The following is an 18,043-nucleotide window of genomic DNA, read 5'->3' as shown; positions in this document are numbered from 1 at the left end:
CAAAGTCTCAGAGGAGTACATGTTTTCTGGAGATTTCACTGTATTTTGTAGGAAGCCAAATCATTAAGAACAAGATGTAACATGTGAGTGGCATGGACAAAATGAACAGGTTGGGCAACCAGAGTTTTGAATCATCATCACTTTTACAGAACTTCTTACTGACAACGCATTTCCCATGGCCTGCAATGCAACAATGAACTGAGCTGGTTAAGCCAAGGAGCTGTACCAGCATGTTTTTATTTTAAGTTTTTGCAAACATTTTCACAAAATTCTTTACATACGGCTTAAAAATTTGGATGTCTTTTACTCTTGGTAGCTATGCAGTAACGCTGTTAAGTCCAGTCCACTGAGATAAAATGGCCCATGAATTAAATGATTTCTGACACCCCTGGTCTAATAAAGTGAGATAGTAGTGGCCATGAACGAAGTGCCGCATCCTGATTACCTGCCCAATATTTATTGTCTCCCTTTGTTAGAATACATGTGTCGATGGCACAGTTTACAGTCTCAGAGGTCAATATTTAATTTGAGTTTTAAATTGAGTCAGAGGGTTAAATTGTGGCCCGAGGAACAGGAAAGTTTAACTAAATATTAGCTTGCACAACAGGCATATAATCTCATAGTATAATGAATTGCATAGCCACTGGTCTTCATAACAAAGAGCAGACTGCAAAGTGGAACAGCCAGTGTTAGGCGATGAGGTTATGCACACACAACACCCTGTTTGCTCTGTTGCATCATCTTTTCTTTACACCCTTTGCTTTTGCTCTCCGTCGCTCACTGTTCTCTGCTAACTCAGCTGTGATTGATATTGTATTGAATTTTTAAACAACATAATAGCTTAATGAATGTGAAATGGGGACAAGGGGTGACGGGTATCTTAAAAAACAAGCACTGAATAGAGAGATGAGAATGTAAGAATGAATATTAAAAAAAAAAAAAGAAGAGTGTGTTGGGTTTAGGATCAGGTAACAGAGGATCAGGTGTGTGTGAGCCATAAATTTCCATGTAACGGTCGTTAATATTGTAAAGAAATCGTTCCTGTAGCAAGTGATATTGTTGTGTCCCGCTCAGCTATATGCTGCCAGCCAGGAAGGAAAATTTACCAGCCTGCGATTGATGGAGCATAAGTTAATTTCCACTGTTAGACAGGTGGTCTCCTTACCAACATGATGGTGGTCTGAGCCCATTCTATACCTATTCTGTGAGCGTACATTGAACTCATCATCATTTCCAAGAAACTGGTTTGCGATGACTTGAGCTTTGTGGCATCATGGCATGTTACCAGCCATCAAAAGATGGGTACTGTGCTCACAGGGTCAGCAACAATACTCAGGTAGGCTGTGGCGCTTAAGCAAATCAAGACCAGGAAATGTATTTTCCAGTCTTCTATTACGGTGATCCCATGTGAATTGTCACCTCAAGTTCCTGTTCCTTTCCTGTAGATTAGATATTTGCCTTAAGAACCAGTCAATCAGGTTTTCCTAATAAAGTGGCGGATGAGCATAAATGAAGAGGGAATTGTGTTATTAAGGAAGGCCAGGGCTGTGGACAAAAACAAATAAAAAGGGGATTTACGCGCCTGCAACTTTCTGGATAAAGCCGTGAAGCGCTGTCCAAAAGTTTGCAGTTTAAGGCAGCCTCATAGGATGTGAGGTTATACACCCTGGTCAGGCCCTGTGTAGCACCTACGCTAACTTGTACAATTAACGCTGCAGAATCTATGGTACAAAATGTTTTGTTGATAGTTTTAAATGGTATTAAGCTGCTGTGGCAGGAGTGTAATCCATTTCAATCCATATCCTGTTGACAGAATAAAGAGCTAAAATAGCATAGTGTATTAGAAAAATGCTTGTGACCCTTAACAAGCTTAAAATAATGCGTGTGTGTGTGTGTGTGTGTTGTGAAGCTGTTATGCATGTCACCTGTTGGCATTGAAGTGTCTCTCTACATTTGTAGGTTTGACCAAGCGAGAAGGGCAGCTGACTCCCGGTCAGAAATACTTTGCTATCAGGTATGTGACTCAGGTATGTTTTTGATGCTTCAAATGATGAGTTCACTGAATCAAGTGGAATTAAAAAGCTGCTGTGATTTTTAAATTGGCATTCAGTCTGAGAGCAATGATCCTCTTTTCTTTAATAAAGGCGTTATTGCTTTCTGCATAGGCAATCGCCACACTGCCCTCCCCTTTCAGTCTCTCTGGCGCTGTCAAGCAGTTGTTAGGCACTCTGTATCTAGGAAACAACACATTGACTACTCTCTGGTGACTTGTACTGTGGGAATGCCTATCCCCTCCATCTATCCTGCTGTATAACTGACCCCCCCCCCCTTGTCATTCCTATTGGAGACCATAATGCAGCAAAAACAAAAGTAAAAGTAGTTGTTTAGAAACAGGTAGTTTATGTTTGTCAAAAAGGTTAGAAAAGACTAGCCAATAAAAAGAACAGAATAGAAAAAAATGCACAGCAAAGAATAACACATATTTTACATGTGAATCTTACACAAACCAGCCTAGATGGTTATAAAACTGAGCAAACATAGTGATCACTAGAAGACCTACTCATTGTAGCTTTAAGGCCCTAGACATCACAATCCTTCGCTGGGCTACTCTGAGTCAGCCGCTTACTCTGAAATGGCTGCTGGGAAGGACATCCCGCATGTTCAAGCAGTCAGACTGTGCTTCACCTAGCAGATGAAATTTAAATAGGAAAAACTAGGAGAAAAAAAGTCTCCAGGGTCAGTCGAGATTCTCCATCTTTGCTTGGACCGTTCAGTCGAATAAATCCTACTTCTTCTCAGTCGATATGGACAATACTGCTCTAAGGCATTATAACATGGGTTTAGTCACTCATATATGTTTGGTCTGGTTTCTGTAATGAATGGATGAATATTTTCTAATGTTCAATCCCTGTCTCCTCAAGTCGTATGCCCAGTTTGTTGGAATACTTGAGCTACAACTGTAACTTCATGGGGATCCTGGCAGGGCCAACCTGCTCCTACAACGACTACAAGGCCTTCATTGAAGGAACGTGCTACCAGCCGCGGCACCAGGAGAACGCCAACGGCAAGGAGAATGGAAAGTACAAGCAAACCGAACCCTCGCCCAAGGTACAAAGCACATTAGTGGACACAGTTAAGTTCCATTTAGATTGGTTAGGCAGATGAGCCTAACGGTCAATACAAAATTGCAGTTTTTACTTGACAGAAGGTACTGTCTTGAATCTTGAATGCACATAACTGTGATGTAAAATTGCACATTTCGATAAAAGGCCCAAAGTGGAGCAGTCCTAAGAATAATATATTGCCATACATATACAGGGTTTTGATTTGCGTGACAGAAACTGGGACATTACTGGGAATTTGTGACGCAAATATCGAAACCTCAAGGTTTTTTATATATTCTTGATGCATAATGCATTAATAATTTAACGACAGTCCAAGATTAGCGTTTGTGTTTAAGTGTTTCATAAAAGAAAGGAACAAAGTGAAAACAGATGTTGCTAAATATAAAACATGAAAGGATTCTCAAGGACTTGATTTACCTTCAAATCAGCTTAACCGGGTTTCTGTAGAATAACATCACCTCTCGTCATGTTGCCAGCGTTCGTTTTTGAATATAATAGAGTGCACCGAGTTTAATTGGATTGCTTAATTGCTTTTATTGTCTCCCACCTTTGTCCAGAATGATGTCATCTCCAAGCTGTGTACCTGTGCTATCTCGCTGGCCGTCTATCTGTCCCTCTACAAGCTACTCCCAGTGGAGCGCTCGATAGACGACGACTTTGTAAACTCCACACCCTTCCATCTCCAGGTTGTCTACCTTTACTTGGCAATGCTGGCGCTGAGGCCAAAGTACTACTTTGTCTGGACGCTCGGTGAGTTTGACTTGGCTTTCTTATCAGTGAATAACACATTTCCTCCCATAAATGTGTTATTCAGTGATTTGAATCTGTCATTTGAATGTTTACAAATAAAATCTGTATATTCTGATTTTATGCAGATTTTAAACATTTGCATAAACACTGTATATACAGAGGTTCCCTTATGCTGGAAAGGAAACAGTCTTTAAATAACATGTGTAACGTGCACAAAATGTTAGGAAGAGCTGGGACAGGAGAGGGAGGAAATACCTTATGCCTACTGGCATTCAAATTTTCAAATTTGGTGATAAGCTGGACAGTCTGATGAAATGTGTGTCTATAAGTGTTACTAAGATCATATTGCTCAACCCCACTGCCTCTTTAAGTTTTATAATTGAACTTGTCTATGTGAAATGCAACCTCAAGATATTTTTTGAGGTAACAGTGCCATCTAGTGGTGAAGATCTAGTGGTGTCGCGCTTAATTTTAGACAAACGCATCCAAGGCTCCATTTGTTTCCGTCACTACTTTACAAACTGCAGGGAGGGAAGTTCTTGTCATTCTTTACTGTAGTCGCTCTACTCTGAAGCCCATGTACCTCTGTCCCGCAGCTGATGCTATCAACAATGCTGCCGGATTCGGCTTCAACGGATACAACAAAGATGGCTCCCCACGGTGGGATCTGATATCAAATCTCAGAATTCTGGACATTGAGGTCTGGATCTTTGTTCTCATTTTATTATTTTGTATCCAGATAAAGCCCCTTTTTATGTAAAGCCTGAAAGAATATTTTTTTCTGTATTTGTTTTCAGTTCGCCACCAGTTTCAAGTTGTTCCTAGACAATTGGAACATTCAAACAGCTCTTTGGCTTAAGAGGTAAGAGCATTTCTGTTATAATGCTGTAGCTTTCTTAGTTTGCGAGAGAACAAGTTGTGCATGTATATTGTCCTTGACACATAAGCAAAAATGTTTGCTTGATACCTGCATCATTTATGTGGAGACATTTTACAGAACCTATAATCTGAAGCGTTTGTATTTGATGCAGTGAACTTAAATTAGACAGTTTTGCCCATTTATGAGATTTTGATTCATTGGTCTCCACTTTTTTTGGACTGAGCGCTAGATGTACGCGTTATGTTTTCTTCTCAGGGTGTGCTACGAGCGCTGTCCCATTAACCCCACTGCTGCCACCTTCCTGCTGTCAGCCATGTGGCACGGGGTGTACCCTGGCTACTATCTGACCTTCCTTACTGGCATCGGCATGACCATGGCTGCACGTGCAGTGAGTACACGCAGTGCACACTGTTCAATTGATGAAAAGCTTCTGAATTTGTATATTACTTACTTTCAAAAAACTTGCATTAAAATTTTGCTACAAAAATTGATTTGTTTGCCACCGCCATACTAGACTTTAAGACCTCTATAGATTTACCACAGCTACTTAACAGACCAATGAACACACAACAAAATCACTTAATGGATTGCAAGTGGATAATAATGAAGTAGTGTGCCACTTGAACCTCATTTTGAGCGTGAGGCCATTACCACTAATCTCAGCAAAGCCAGACATCTTCATTCCAGTTATGTCAAAAGAGGAGACAGGAGGAGATTTATGCAGAGACAGTGGACTGATAGTACACTAGGAATGCATTAAATCTCTGGATAAAAGAGATAAAATGCAGAAACGGTCAATTTTGTGTGCGGGGCAGTGAGTTGTGAGTTTCTGCAGCGACTGTATCCTTCTTTATCTGAAGGAAGACAAGCAGAGCATTGACCTAGTTATGCCAACTTCTGGCCTTTGCCACACAAAGCTGTTTCAGAGATAGATTCCTCCTAAGATCTACGAGGGACAGAAAGAGACGGCGCAAAAGAAAGATGGGCAGATAATGAGTGGAAGTCGACAGTAATCCCTGCTGTCATGTGGAGATTTTTGGAACTAGGTCAGTTAGCTCAACTTTAGTCTATCGTACGGAAGAGTGGGTAGAGTATAATTCGAACTTTACAGCTTCATTTACCTAAAATGTTTAAATTGACAAGTTGAACTTGTTAGAGCAGTAAGAAAAATACTTTCTCTTTCAGGTAAGGCACAACATCAGGCCGTACTTCCTGGTGTCTGACTCATACAAGGGCATCTATGATGTGATCACGTGGGCATGGACTCAGGTGGCCATTAGTTATACAGTGGCGCCATTTGTGCTACTTGCAGTAGGACCCTCACTCAAGTTCTACAGGTACGTCTATGAGCTTCTTATACACTGTGGAGTAGGAGACACAATGTCAGCCTTTCTTATTTTAAAAAATACATTCATTTTGCGAGCAATTCTGTTGTGTGAGATTACCGTGGTATTGTAGCAAACTTAAACTTTATTATTGTTGTAGTATTAAAAATGTAAATGAAATTGTTGCCCGTAGTGTTGAAATTTACATGTTTTTATTAGCCTGTCAGGCGGTAATGGTTAACGAGACAGCTTTATGATTGAAGGATGAGGAGGAAATAAAACAAGTGACCTTAACATTGACCAGTTGCTGCAAAGAAATTACGATCCAAACATCAACAACAGCTGCTAGACAGGCAGTAAAGAACAGACACTGTAGTAGTGATGTGCGAATCATGAATGAATCGTTCAATACTCGAGAATCACTTTACTGACTCGTGACTCATGATTCACAAGCCCAACTGACACACTGACTCATCCCTGTTGCTATTAGCAAACTAATTTCATTAGTAGAAATATATCTAGCTTATAATTAAAATTGTGTGGGGGAAAAAACCAACAGCCAGTTTCTTAACAAAAACATTTCTGCTCTGAACTGGAAGAAAAAACTCTGAGCAACATCAAGATAATAGCTCCTTGGTTCACAGTAGCATCGCTCTGCTAGCATGCTAACAGCACATTTGAGTTACTCACCCCCTCCCTCCTGTGCTGAATCATAGCATGAACGAATCACTCACTCACTCACCCCCTCCTCAGGACTCACTCACCCCCTCCCTTTCCTGTGTTGAATCGTAGCATGAACGACTCACTCACCCCCTCCCTCCTTGCTCACAGCTTCGTCTTCTTCTTCTTGGTTGGCAACCAATGTTAAGAAACATTACTGAGCTGCAAATGTCATAAACCCATAATTTATTCACAATAGAGTACAGAAAACGTATCAAATGTTTAAACTGAGAAAATGTACCATTTTTAAGAAAAATATTAGTTTGTTTTCAATTGGCAGCAACATTTCTCAAAAAAATTGGTAGAGCCATGTCTTGTAGCAGTCTATGAATATCCTGGAACTGAGGAGAGCCGGGCTGGACTTTTGGGAGAAGATTGTCTCATTTTTCAGTCCCGGGTCTTCATTTTTGTATTTTATGTCTGTGATGCGCCAGATGTTTTCTGTTGATGAAAGGTCTGACTGCAGGCAAGCTAAACTGGCTTGTTTGTTTGTTTGTTTACTACAAAGTCATGTTGTCAAACATGTGCAGTATGCAGTTTACTGTTGTCTTGTTAACAACATTCTCTCTCATCGATGTTTTCGCAGGACTTGGTACTTTGGGTTACATCTTCTATGTCTGCTGGTGGTCCTGGCCCTACCTGTCAATTCGAAACGCCGGCAGGCCAAAGAGCAGCAGGACGACCTCCAGAAGGACAACCAGACAGATCACAACAGCACAGATAACAACTGCAACCAGAAAGAAAAGACCACATGAGGGTCGGGACGGTGACGCGCCGCCCCTTCAGCAGCAGAAACACTGAGACGAACTATAAACTACTGAAACCTGGAGTGTGTTGAGTCTGTTTACCTGACAAAGAACCAAATATCTCCTATCAGACAGAAAACGCAAGTCTACATCCTGGCAAAAACTTCCAGTAGCAAGGCTGACAGCAATCACACTTCTGACATGGATACAAGACCAAGGTGAAGAAATGGCCAAGGTGTAAACTAATGAGCGGTAGTGGTTACTTTACAATACATTAGTGAAAACGAACACCTCCAAGCTGCCTTAAACCCTCTGTGTACTTTAAAGGTGAAATAACAGTTTGAATGGCACGCTGCAGGAACCTAAATGCAGTTACACCAGTGTGGTTTCATGTAAGGTAAACAGATTTAAAGCGCAGTATGTGGAGGGTTTTTGTCATTGTCTGGGTACAAGCCTCTGTTAGGTGGCAACAGAAAACCGTGTACATGTAAAAGAAACATAACCTTTATCATCAGCTGCCAATTTCAAACAGGCCTTAGGATCCTCAACATATTGTTTGAGTTCTATGTCTTTTTTTTTTTTTTTTTTAATCTCTATTCCAGAAGAATTCACATCGTGTGTGTTTTGTACTTAGATGTTTGTGACGACACTAATTGAAATCCATTCTGAATGCTCTTTTGTTTTTTGTGGGATGACTTGACTATGCCTGAAAGAGAGAATCTCAAAGTGGAATTCAGATCTCATTCCTCTCCAGTCTAAAAGATTTAATAACTGGATATCTTTTTATATTTTTCATATCTGCTGCTTTTTTTTTTTTTTTTTTGTTGGGCAAAGAAGACTCATCTGATAAATGTGTGTTTCAAAGGGAGTTTGTTTACCCTATGGTAACTTAGAATACCTTTTAAGGCTTGTTGACTTGGGGTTCAGAATTTTTTATTTTTTATTTTTTAATTTCTGCTGATATTTGTCTCATGACAGGTTTCCTCTGTGTTCAGTTGTTAAAACAAGTATCCAAAATGATTTAAATTAACAGAATTCCTACAGAATTTACATCCTTCTTGAGTTATTTGTGCAGTAATTGTCTTAAGTCCTACAAACGCAACAGAAATCTAATCAGATCACCGCACTGACTTAGAAATAAAGTGTCAAATGGTCCATGCACAGTGCATAAAAGCACATAAAGAAACCAGTTACAGTTATATATGTATGTGACTTTATAGTATTGTACAAATTTCAAACACATAAGCCAGCTGTTGTGGTAAATGGTCTTATTTCATATTGTGTGCACTTAATGTTAGCCTAGGGGATGTTTCAGCATTTGCTGTATGGTGTTCCTGTTTCCTCATGTTGTTTTGGTCCATGGCTCGCCTTATTAGCCTTCTAGAGTCCCCCAGTTGGACCTTATAACAGCGACTGCTGTGATATTTTTCTGAAATCATTAGATCGGATTAATGAATGATGTAGTTAATGAAAACATGGTGCAGAGAGGACCTTTTACAAGGCACCTCGCTGCTCTGTGAATAATAGTGACACATAAATGTACCTGTAAGAGGAAGATATAATCTTGGGATTTCAAAGCCCACAACATCACTTTGAAATTATGCTTCCTTTTTTTTTTCTTTTTCCAAAAATCATTCTCAATAATTTAAGTTAAACTGATGCATTCGTTTCCTGTAAAGTAGTAACAAAGCAGCAGAGATGAGTTGGGGATTTTTCTTTCTTTTTTTTTTTTGGTTTTTAAGACTAAGATAACACTCGCATTTTCCTGCCATAACTTTGTGTGTGTGTACCAGTATTCATGTGACCCGTTGATGTTGATGTGAACTCGACTTCACTATATTTGTAGCCTGGGCCCTGTGTAGGCGAGAGCGGCCCACCCAAGGGGAAAGGGATGTCATTGTTCAAAAACATAGCGATTATTGCACTGCATGGCCACCCAAACCAGCAGATCAATGCAAACTGCTCCATATGTCCAAAGTGCCAAATCATAAATGGCGCATTTTGGGGTTTTTTTCTTTTGTGTATAAGTGGGCCTGCGTGTGTGCGCGTGCCTGTGGAACATATTGGTTATTTTTGTGTCAGAAGGAAATTTATTGAAAGATTTGTATAACAGTACATTACAATTCTGATTTATGTGGGGGAATAAAGAGAACTTATTTTTAAACACTAACACTGCCATTATGTCCTAAATGATTTGTTTTTGTCCTGTTAAAAAAAACGAAGTAATTTGTTTTTTAAATGAATGCAAACACTAGTACAAAAGGGCTTTAGCTGCATATATCACATGTGCATATAACATTAACCTCCTAGGACCTGCCGTCCACATATGTGGACATTACATCATGGGTTATTTAGACCAAAATACACAATTTTGCTCTACAAGGGTCTAATATCCACTTACGAGGACATTATACTGCTACTGTTCTATCAAAATTAGTTTTTTCTTGAAAACAAAAATAAGGTAAAAAAAATTAATCTGGTAATTCTTTGTTTTTACATTCATTGGGCCCCAATGTGACCAAATATCAAAGAGAAATTAAAAAAGCATGTCGTGGAAGAGTTCAGGTCTTAGGAGGTTAAGATTCTTGCATGTTAAAGAGGAAACACGAGTAGAATCATTAAAATATATTTATCAATTGGGTTTTTATCTTTTATTGATTTTTGTCTCTTTTTTTTTTTTTAAAACAATACTTGACTTGTGTGGATATATCCTTCATCCACCCAAAGTCAAAAAAATGGGGCAAACAAAAGGGAATGGCCTTATTTTCTGCTTTGTAGTGTAACAAAATTGCCATCATCATTAGATTATCCATCTACTGCTCCATGCACATCATAATGGGAATTGAGTACAAATTGGGGGGAGTATCCAGATGCTTTACTCAGGTTCAGCATTTATATTATACTTTAATAGGCGACCAAAGAAAAAGCTAAATATTTTTCTTTATATCAACAGAATTGCCTAAAAGCCACGCACAGCATGTAAGCTTTGTGCTTAAAGCTTATTTTAACTACTTGTTGAATTCAGAAAAATATTTTGTTGTGTTTTTAAACTCAGAACCTATAAAGTTACTGTTAAAACTGTAAAATTAATGTCGTACAGTAAAAACAAATCCCACCTCCCCGCTTTTTCCCCCCCTGTTAGTTTTCTTGCCACATGTTACCCTGCTGTACTCTTGGGTGCGAGGAGGTGGAGTCTTACTGTAGCAGGTCGAGGCTCCTCTGTCAAATAGAAGCAAAGATATTATGGCTTAAAAAACGAAGACCTTGTGACTGGATTATCTGGACCGGAATTAAAATACAGAGCAACCCAGCGTAGGTAAGACTACTTTAAAAAATTGTTGGTGTACTTTTCTCCAGCTTTTTAGAGGAGATAAAAATAAATAAATAAAAATGTAGGGACCTGTTGGAAAGCTAACGCTAGCCTGTTAGCCCGTTTCCAGGTTTGGCTAGCTTGTGTTTTCAAGTTGCTTCCTAGTGATAGTGAACGGGAAGTCGCTGCTGTGTTTGCAATATCGTGTTTGCAAAAGACCTTTGTCAAGACACCGGAATAACCGAGCCACACTATTTCTAAACTTTTCTTCGCCTCGTCACATTTAAAGCCATGTGATTATATGCGCGTCATACAGATGTTCTTTTTTTAAGAGTCATGGGGGTCAGAGCAGTGAACGCACCATAGACTTGGTGACTTTATATTATACACCGTATCAACATCGTTTAAATGGCACGATGTTGATACGGTGTCAGTTTGTTGTGTCCATGAACTTTGTGCACGTTGCAAAGCCCACAGCCAAGCAGTTTAAGACTCTGTGTGTATCAAAAACATGAGACAGTTTTTGCTTATCCATATGACATTAGCAGACCCTGGTATGCATAAGGGAACTGAATCCTCAGCAGTTTCATACCCACATGACTGGTCATAAAAAAGCTGACAGGTTAAATTTAGAGACCCTATCCAGTGTTGCTTAGTTCCCTTCTAACATTTGAATGCGTTCAGATAACCAAACAGCTGACGTGGAGTTTTATTTGATGGTTTGTGATGTTAGCTAGTGCTCTGTGTTTTTACATAAACACTATAAATGTCATGTTTATGTCAGTTTTCCAGCTGGAAACAAAGAGAATTGGGTTGCAAGTAACAAGTGTTTTCATTACTGATTAGAATTTATTATTTTCTTGGTCGATTTGACTTTTGGACATTAAAATGCCAGAAAACCGAACTTCTAAAGCCAGTTTCTTGTTTTGTCAGGGCAGCAACACAATTTATTTGATAAATTGTCACATTTAAGAATGGGTTAGAAAATAACTTGCAGTGATCGACTGATTTATTTGGTAATCCTTTGTTTTTCTTTATTTTTGTATCCAGAATCCTGTGTGTAGATCATTTTTATAGCACTAATTCACTTTCACAAGAACTGTGTTCATTTTCATTAATAACAGTAAATTGTTTGGTTTTCTACTATATTGTTGGGTGATTCAAAGGGTTAGTTTAATATTTAATTTTAATTGATCAGCACCTGAGTCATTGTAAACACTGTGATTATAGTGATACTAAAGTGACAGCTCCCATGCTACTTTATTGCATTATCTGTAAAATTAAGTCATACAGATGAGTCCAAACATCCTAATTGGCCTTTTATCTTTATCAGTCGGTGCCAAGCCATTGCATGTAATGAATGAATATCTGGTCGTGTGCCTCTATTGTGTTGGGTGAGGATGGGCGTAGGCCAGCCCCCTCATCTAATATTCAGCTGTTTGTAAAAAGGGGGGGATGCTGAGCCTGAGCCTGGCAGTGCTTGTTGAAACTGTGTGCAGCTGAGCAGAGAACCACTGCCAGTTTTACCCTTCACGAAGGTAAGAGTTTCTTTTGTAGTAATGTTTTCTGGAGATTGTAGGTCTTATTTTCCCTTCTTTCTCCAGCAGCTTATTTTTGATGTTTTTTCTTTCTTTCTTTTTTACTGGTTTATTGTCTCTGAGCTTTAGTGTGCATGTTTTTTGTGAAAAAGATGCGACTGAGCTCCACTCTGATCACTGCTGAACAGGGAGAGAGCGCTTAATGTTTACTGATTGGTTCTTGGGTGTATTTGTCCACCCATTATGCTGAGAGGCAAGAAGCTGGGGAGGGTGTGTCAACAGGCTCCAATTGCTTTGACTGTAAACAAAGGATTTTTTTTCTCACCTCTTCCTGGCACTGTCTAATATGGGCAAATGGTTACCAGGCGATCCCTGACTGAAAATATAAAGAATTCAGAAAAAAAGGTTAAATATTTGCATTGATTGGTTACTCTGCATTTGAGTAAACTGCCAGGCCTTTGTACTGACAGCCCAAGAGGCATGTGACATTTGAGTGTTTATTGACCTGAGCTTGAGCTGCTTGTCTGAAGGATTATGGTGAAATATTGAGCCGTATATAAAGCCCATTGCCAGGGCAACTTACAAGCAATGAATGGAGCTGATTAATTCTTTGTTACTGTGGCAGGAAGTAGGTCTGACCATTAGGAAAGAGCCCAACTTGATGAATGATTAATGAGTGCTTTTATCGATTGGCTGAATCCCTAATTCCTGTAAAAACCCCTTTCAAAAGAAAACATCTTTTAGGGGCTTTTTCTTGTCCAGATGTATTATACAATACATTTCTGGGAGTTTTGTGCAATTTTATCTTAAACTGGGAATATCTTTTCTAAATATAGAGTAAGTCAATACCCAGTAGTTAAAGTGTCAAAGAAAAAAACAAACCTTGGCCGTCCAGTTAAGGTAAAAAGGCTTAAAATGACTCAGTAAATTTAGAAACATGCTTGTCTCTGGGTTTAGGATAATTCTTGAGAATGGTTCACTCCAATTATAGATAATCTCGCTCCAGTGGGTTATGTGCATTGATTTGTCATATAGTCACTGCGTCTTACTGCTTTTTTCCTATCGGTGCTAAAGTACTTTTAGGGAGAACTCTGCTTTTTTCTTGTGTACAAAAGTTCCGCAATGTCCAATTTCAGGAAGTGGAGGAGGGTAGAAAAGGCTGGCTCTGATATAATTGGAGCAAACAGTCGAGTGCACCGATTGTCCTAGCCTTTATTACATCAGAGAGTCAAAGTTTAAAGACTATTGTTTGTCTTCATTGGTATTTGATGGCTTGGTTAACTATCTTGAGCAGAGCTTTGTGATTGCTCAGCCTTCATTATACTGAGTGGACAAATTTCAGTCAGTGTTTTCAGCCTCAGCAGATAGACTGAACGAAACTGAAGAGAACTAACAGCCCCTGCTCATCCCTGTGTAATAAGCTTGTTTAATAGATTGTAAGTATGGTTATAATGATACTTTAACATGATATTAAAAGATTTGTAATGACCTCTGAAATGCACGCTCAAAAAAAATTGTCCTGATAATTTGTGATCGATAATATAGTTGCATTAGAGTGGATATTGCAACATGTCGAACACACACTTTTTATATGTGTGTTTCTTAAATATTATACTTTAATGTGTACACCATCTAGTTTCTGCTGTATTGTTATTGCTTGTATGTATGCATGCAAGTTGGGGTTTGGACAGTGGTGATTTATTCCACTGCATCACTTCAAAGGCACACCACACCTCTTCCCGGTCACGATTTTAACTTCTTGTTTGTCTCTTAGAAGTGCTGTATATTTAGCTGCACAGGCCACAAAGCTATTGTTGTGCTCTTTAGCTCATTGTGAATGCTGCTTTTGCTCTCATTCTGCAGGGGTGTATAGCTGGTTAGCTGTCAACCATGGATACCAGCACGTCCCTAAAGATGACCTCTCTGGCTGTCCAGAGTCTGTTCAGCTATGTGGACGAGGAGAACCTGGCTGCCATCAAAGCGCATTTGGACATGTTCACGGATGTGGACAGCAGGAGTGATGTAAGCCACATCACAGCAGCCTTAATGTTGGCTCTAGAAGTTCAGGGAAGAATAAGCAGTAATTAAAGGCTCTTTAAAATAACTTTAGTTGGTGTTATGTAGGAAAACTGAAATCCTTCTGTGTGGAGTTTGTGTCCTCTTCCTGTTCAAAAACATACTTGTTAGGTTAATTGGTGATTCTTGGCTTTAGGTGAGAATATGAATGGTTGTTTGTGCTTGCCTTATGAAGTGACCTCTCCAGGCTGTTTCCTATCTCTCACCCAAAATCAGCTTGGATTGGCTCCAGCTAGTAGCTAAGAAAATGAATGGATGGATGAAGATATAGTACTCATAAAACATTATTATGTTATTATCTTTTGCGTTCTTAATTATTTTAGATAACATTTTAGATATCTCTTGTCGCTGCAATTAAAAGGTCAGCTACTGTTTTACAACAGTAAAGAAATTGTTTATTATGTGCACTTAGTACTCATAGGACGTTATTGCAGTATACCCTGAAAGACACAGAGGGATAGAGCTTAGAAGGGAATATAAACATCCGAGGCGATTAAAAGGTAATGCAGTATCTCCACACTATGTGTACTGTACACTGTACGATTGTAGCAGCTGTAAGTAGCCTGATTCCTGTATTTGCAACATATACAATCTTAAAGGATAATGCCAGTGAGATGATATTTTGTCAAGAAATCCTACAAAAAGACCACAACTCCAAAACTGAACCGATCCTACTACTAATAAGTATTTTCATGTAGCCAAAATCTGATTGTTGCACATTGCTGTTTGTTTCCATGTTTGTCTATATAGGTGCTGTAGTTTATGCACAGTGCTTGTATAGACACCCTCTTGCTGTTGCTGTAATTACCACAAAGTGTTAAATTTCATGCAAATGAGTCCCGAGTTACATATAGGAGCATTTACCAAAAAAAAATAGAGCACATAGCAGGTTGTTAAAAGATTAAAGAAATAAAATTGTGCGGCGACAGACAGTCTGGTACCCGAGTAGAGCAGATTTTGTAATTTTAGGCTTTACATGAATTTGTTGACAAAGAAAAATTGAGACAATTCCAGACCTCTCCCTTAATGTGGAAAATATCAAGCAGCGTGTAGACTTGTATGGGACAGTAATCAGTTATGTTACTGTACATGATTAGCGTGAAGTCATAAATTCGTTGGACCTATCTGTCATTTTGTTCCAGTGATGTCTTATTTCATTTGTATTGGATAATCAACCACCTGTACTCCGCGTCTCCTTGTTTCAGAATGGACAGACTCCCCTCATGGTGGCAGCAGAGCAGGGCAGTCTGGAAATAGTGCAGGAGCTCATTAAGAGAGGAGCCAACGTTAACTTGGACGATATTGTAAGTTCTCAAATGCACACGCACGTGTCATCTCTTAATAAAGAGCACAGCCCCAAACATGAGTAAACGCAATGTACGCAGAATGGAGGGACAGGTGAAAAACAGTGCGGTCATTTAAACCACATCATCCACTTGACAAAGAAGACATAACTAGTGGCCTTGATGTTCCATCTTGCTGAACTCACCACATTCGGGCTTAGCCCTCAGCTGTTATGATCCGTCATGAGCCATAATGACAGCTTATTACATACTTTTACCTTCGCTCATTTGAGTAAATGACAGGATCCACTCACTAGCCAACACCCTGCGACTTCAGATCCCAGCACACACTCACGCACGCATGCAGCCTCCTACTTCGACGCACGCATGCATTGCTCTCACACCACTTATTAACATCTCACGTAATGTAACCTATTATTACACATGGCGCACTCAAAGTCAAAGAAGAGAGAGGAAGTTTTCCATTTCGTAGTCCTGTCCGTGTCTCACACTCGCGCTCTGTGACACCTTTGTCTCTCGATGCGACACCGCGTTCCCATGAGCACCTGGTACGACCAGCTGGTAGGTGCGGTTTTCTTTTTTTTTTTTCTAACCATCCTCGAGCGTCCCATTTATTGCTCTGACAGATGCTCTGTCAACTGGATTTAGAGAATGGGAGTTCTCAAAGTAACAGGTAGTGTCTGTGTACAGGACTGCTGGACGGCGCTGATCTCGGCAGCTAAGGAGGGACACATCGAGGTGGTGAGGGACTTGCTGGAGAACAATGCTAACCTTGAGCACAGAGACATGGTGAGAATGTAGACGGTGTGAAATTTTTCCTCATTTAAAATATGTAAAGTTTGTGTTTACTATACTACAAATACAAAGGAGCAAAAATGAAATTTGGCTAGAAAACTGGTCTCCCAACATCTAGCTAGCCTTGTGGGTGAAACGTGATCCAACACCTGTTACGTATTGGCCAATAGCCTTTTGTTTTGCTTTAGCTCCTCACTAACTCCCCTTACTTTCAATCAGTGTTACCAAATAAAATCTTAAATGCATCCTAAAATGTATTTGGGGTATATTGCTGAGCTGGAACAAGCTCCAAGCACAACCAAAATGATTTAATTTACGATAATATAAAAAAAAAAGGCTAGCTAGCTTAACAACACAAAAGAAAAAGACCTCAAATCAGTCTTATGAATTTACTGAAATGGTATATATTCCTTTTATATTTATTAATGCTTTCTGTTTGATGTGACAGTTCCAGTGCTGGTTGAACAGAGTAATGCATTAGCTTGGAAATCGACCTAAAATTAAATTACTTTCTGTCTGATGGCTCCTTTCTAGTAGTAATCCCATTTACTGGGCTCTGGTTGTCTTTGCATGGGGCAGTGATATGATTTAGTTACTTCGTCAGAGGCAAAGACTCGACAGTAACCAAACTATAGAAGCTTTTTTCTGTATTAATAAGATTAAAAGCAATGCTTAGGAAATATGATCTACATGTTGTTCCTAACTGGGCTGAAATCCTGGGAGAAATGTTAAAAAACACAGTAAGGATAGTGAAAACTAACAGTCTTTATGTATCACCGTGTATCAAAGGATACATTTGCTTTCGTATTATGTACCAGACATGTACATTATAAATCCTTGGCCTCTGCAACTCCATGGCAATGAGTCAGGAGGTGGGCTGACTCATTGGCGTTCATGGTGTGTCTAAGCTGCGTAGGAGAGATCACAGTCAGTCATCACAGTGGGATTATAATAAACGACACTGTGTGATACTTCACTTACTGGGTCACGTCATCTTTAAATAGCACATTTTCCAACCACAAAATCTGTCTAGATCTGTACTAGCCTGTAAGGTCAGTACTGTTGTTTGTCTTCCTCTTTATTATAATAAAATAAACTGAATATTACATGTGTGTTGCTGTTTTCTGATCGTGTACACTTAAACTCCTCACTAGCTGAACTAGATTATCTGTGTTTTCTACTTAGGGAGGCTGGACTGCTCTCATGTGGGCAGCCTATAAAGGTCGTACAGATGTGGCCCAGCTGCTTTTGGAAAAAGGATCCAACCCTAACATCACTGGACAGGTATAAAAACTCAACACAGCATTGTTATTTGTATGTTATCTGTGTCTTCTGAAATCTTTGGGCATCTGTGATCTGATAATCTGAATAAAGACATTATTTGATTTGTTTGTTATGATTTTAAACTCTGTGTAAATGCAGGGAAATAGAGAGAAATGTCTCATTTTAAATAAGTGGTAAAAGTCAGTAAATT

General features: G+C 39.3%; 2 protein-coding genes across 7 annotated transcripts in view; both read left to right on the top strand.

Annotated features, from left to right (window-relative positions):
* Positions 1-9,710, top strand: part of mboat2a (membrane bound O-acyltransferase domain containing 2a) — a 42,288-nt gene extending 32,578 nt beyond the window's left edge. The window contains exons 6-13 of the mRNA XM_005723919.1: positions 1,960-2,014; positions 2,922-3,108; positions 3,683-3,875; positions 4,472-4,575; positions 4,673-4,737; positions 5,011-5,143; positions 5,941-6,092; positions 7,387-9,710. Of these exons, the coding sequence (XP_005723976.1) occupies positions 1,960-2,014; positions 2,922-3,108; positions 3,683-3,875; positions 4,472-4,575; positions 4,673-4,737; positions 5,011-5,143; positions 5,941-6,092; positions 7,387-7,555 (1,058 nt within the window). The 3' untranslated portion in view covers positions 7,556-9,710. The remainder of the gene's footprint in view (positions 1-1,959; positions 2,015-2,921; positions 3,109-3,682; positions 3,876-4,471; positions 4,576-4,672; positions 4,738-5,010; positions 5,144-5,940; positions 6,093-7,386) is intronic.
* A 1,024-nt stretch (positions 9,711-10,734) lies between these two features.
* kidins220a (kinase D-interacting substrate 220a) overlaps positions 10,735-18,043 on the top strand; it is a 46,191-nt gene continuing 38,882 nt past the window's right edge. For 4 of the 6 annotated variants that reach the window (XM_005723918.1, XM_005723917.1, XM_005723916.1 and 1 more), the window contains exons 1-5: positions 10,735-10,862; positions 14,258-14,416; positions 15,676-15,774; positions 16,465-16,563; positions 17,755-17,853. In XM_005723918.1, the coding sequence (XP_005723975.1) occupies positions 14,285-14,416; positions 15,676-15,774; positions 16,465-16,563; positions 17,755-17,853 (429 nt within the window). In that variant the 5' untranslated portion in view covers positions 10,735-10,862; positions 14,258-14,284. Of the gene's footprint in view, positions 10,863-12,334; positions 12,395-14,257; positions 14,417-15,675; positions 15,775-16,464; positions 16,564-17,754; positions 17,854-18,043 lie in introns of those variants that run through there. The other 2 variants (XM_005723915.1, XM_005723914.1) reach the window with 2 other exon arrangements.

This window comes from Pundamilia nyererei, unplaced genomic scaffold (assembly GCF_000239375.1).
Source record: "Pundamilia nyererei isolate P.nyererei 1_Seehausen unplaced genomic scaffold, PunNye1.0 scaffold00010, whole genome shotgun sequence".
NCBI lineage: Eukaryota > Metazoa > Chordata > Actinopteri > Cichliformes > Cichlidae > Pundamilia > Pundamilia nyererei.
This window is presented reverse-complemented; position numbering and strand designations above follow the sequence as displayed.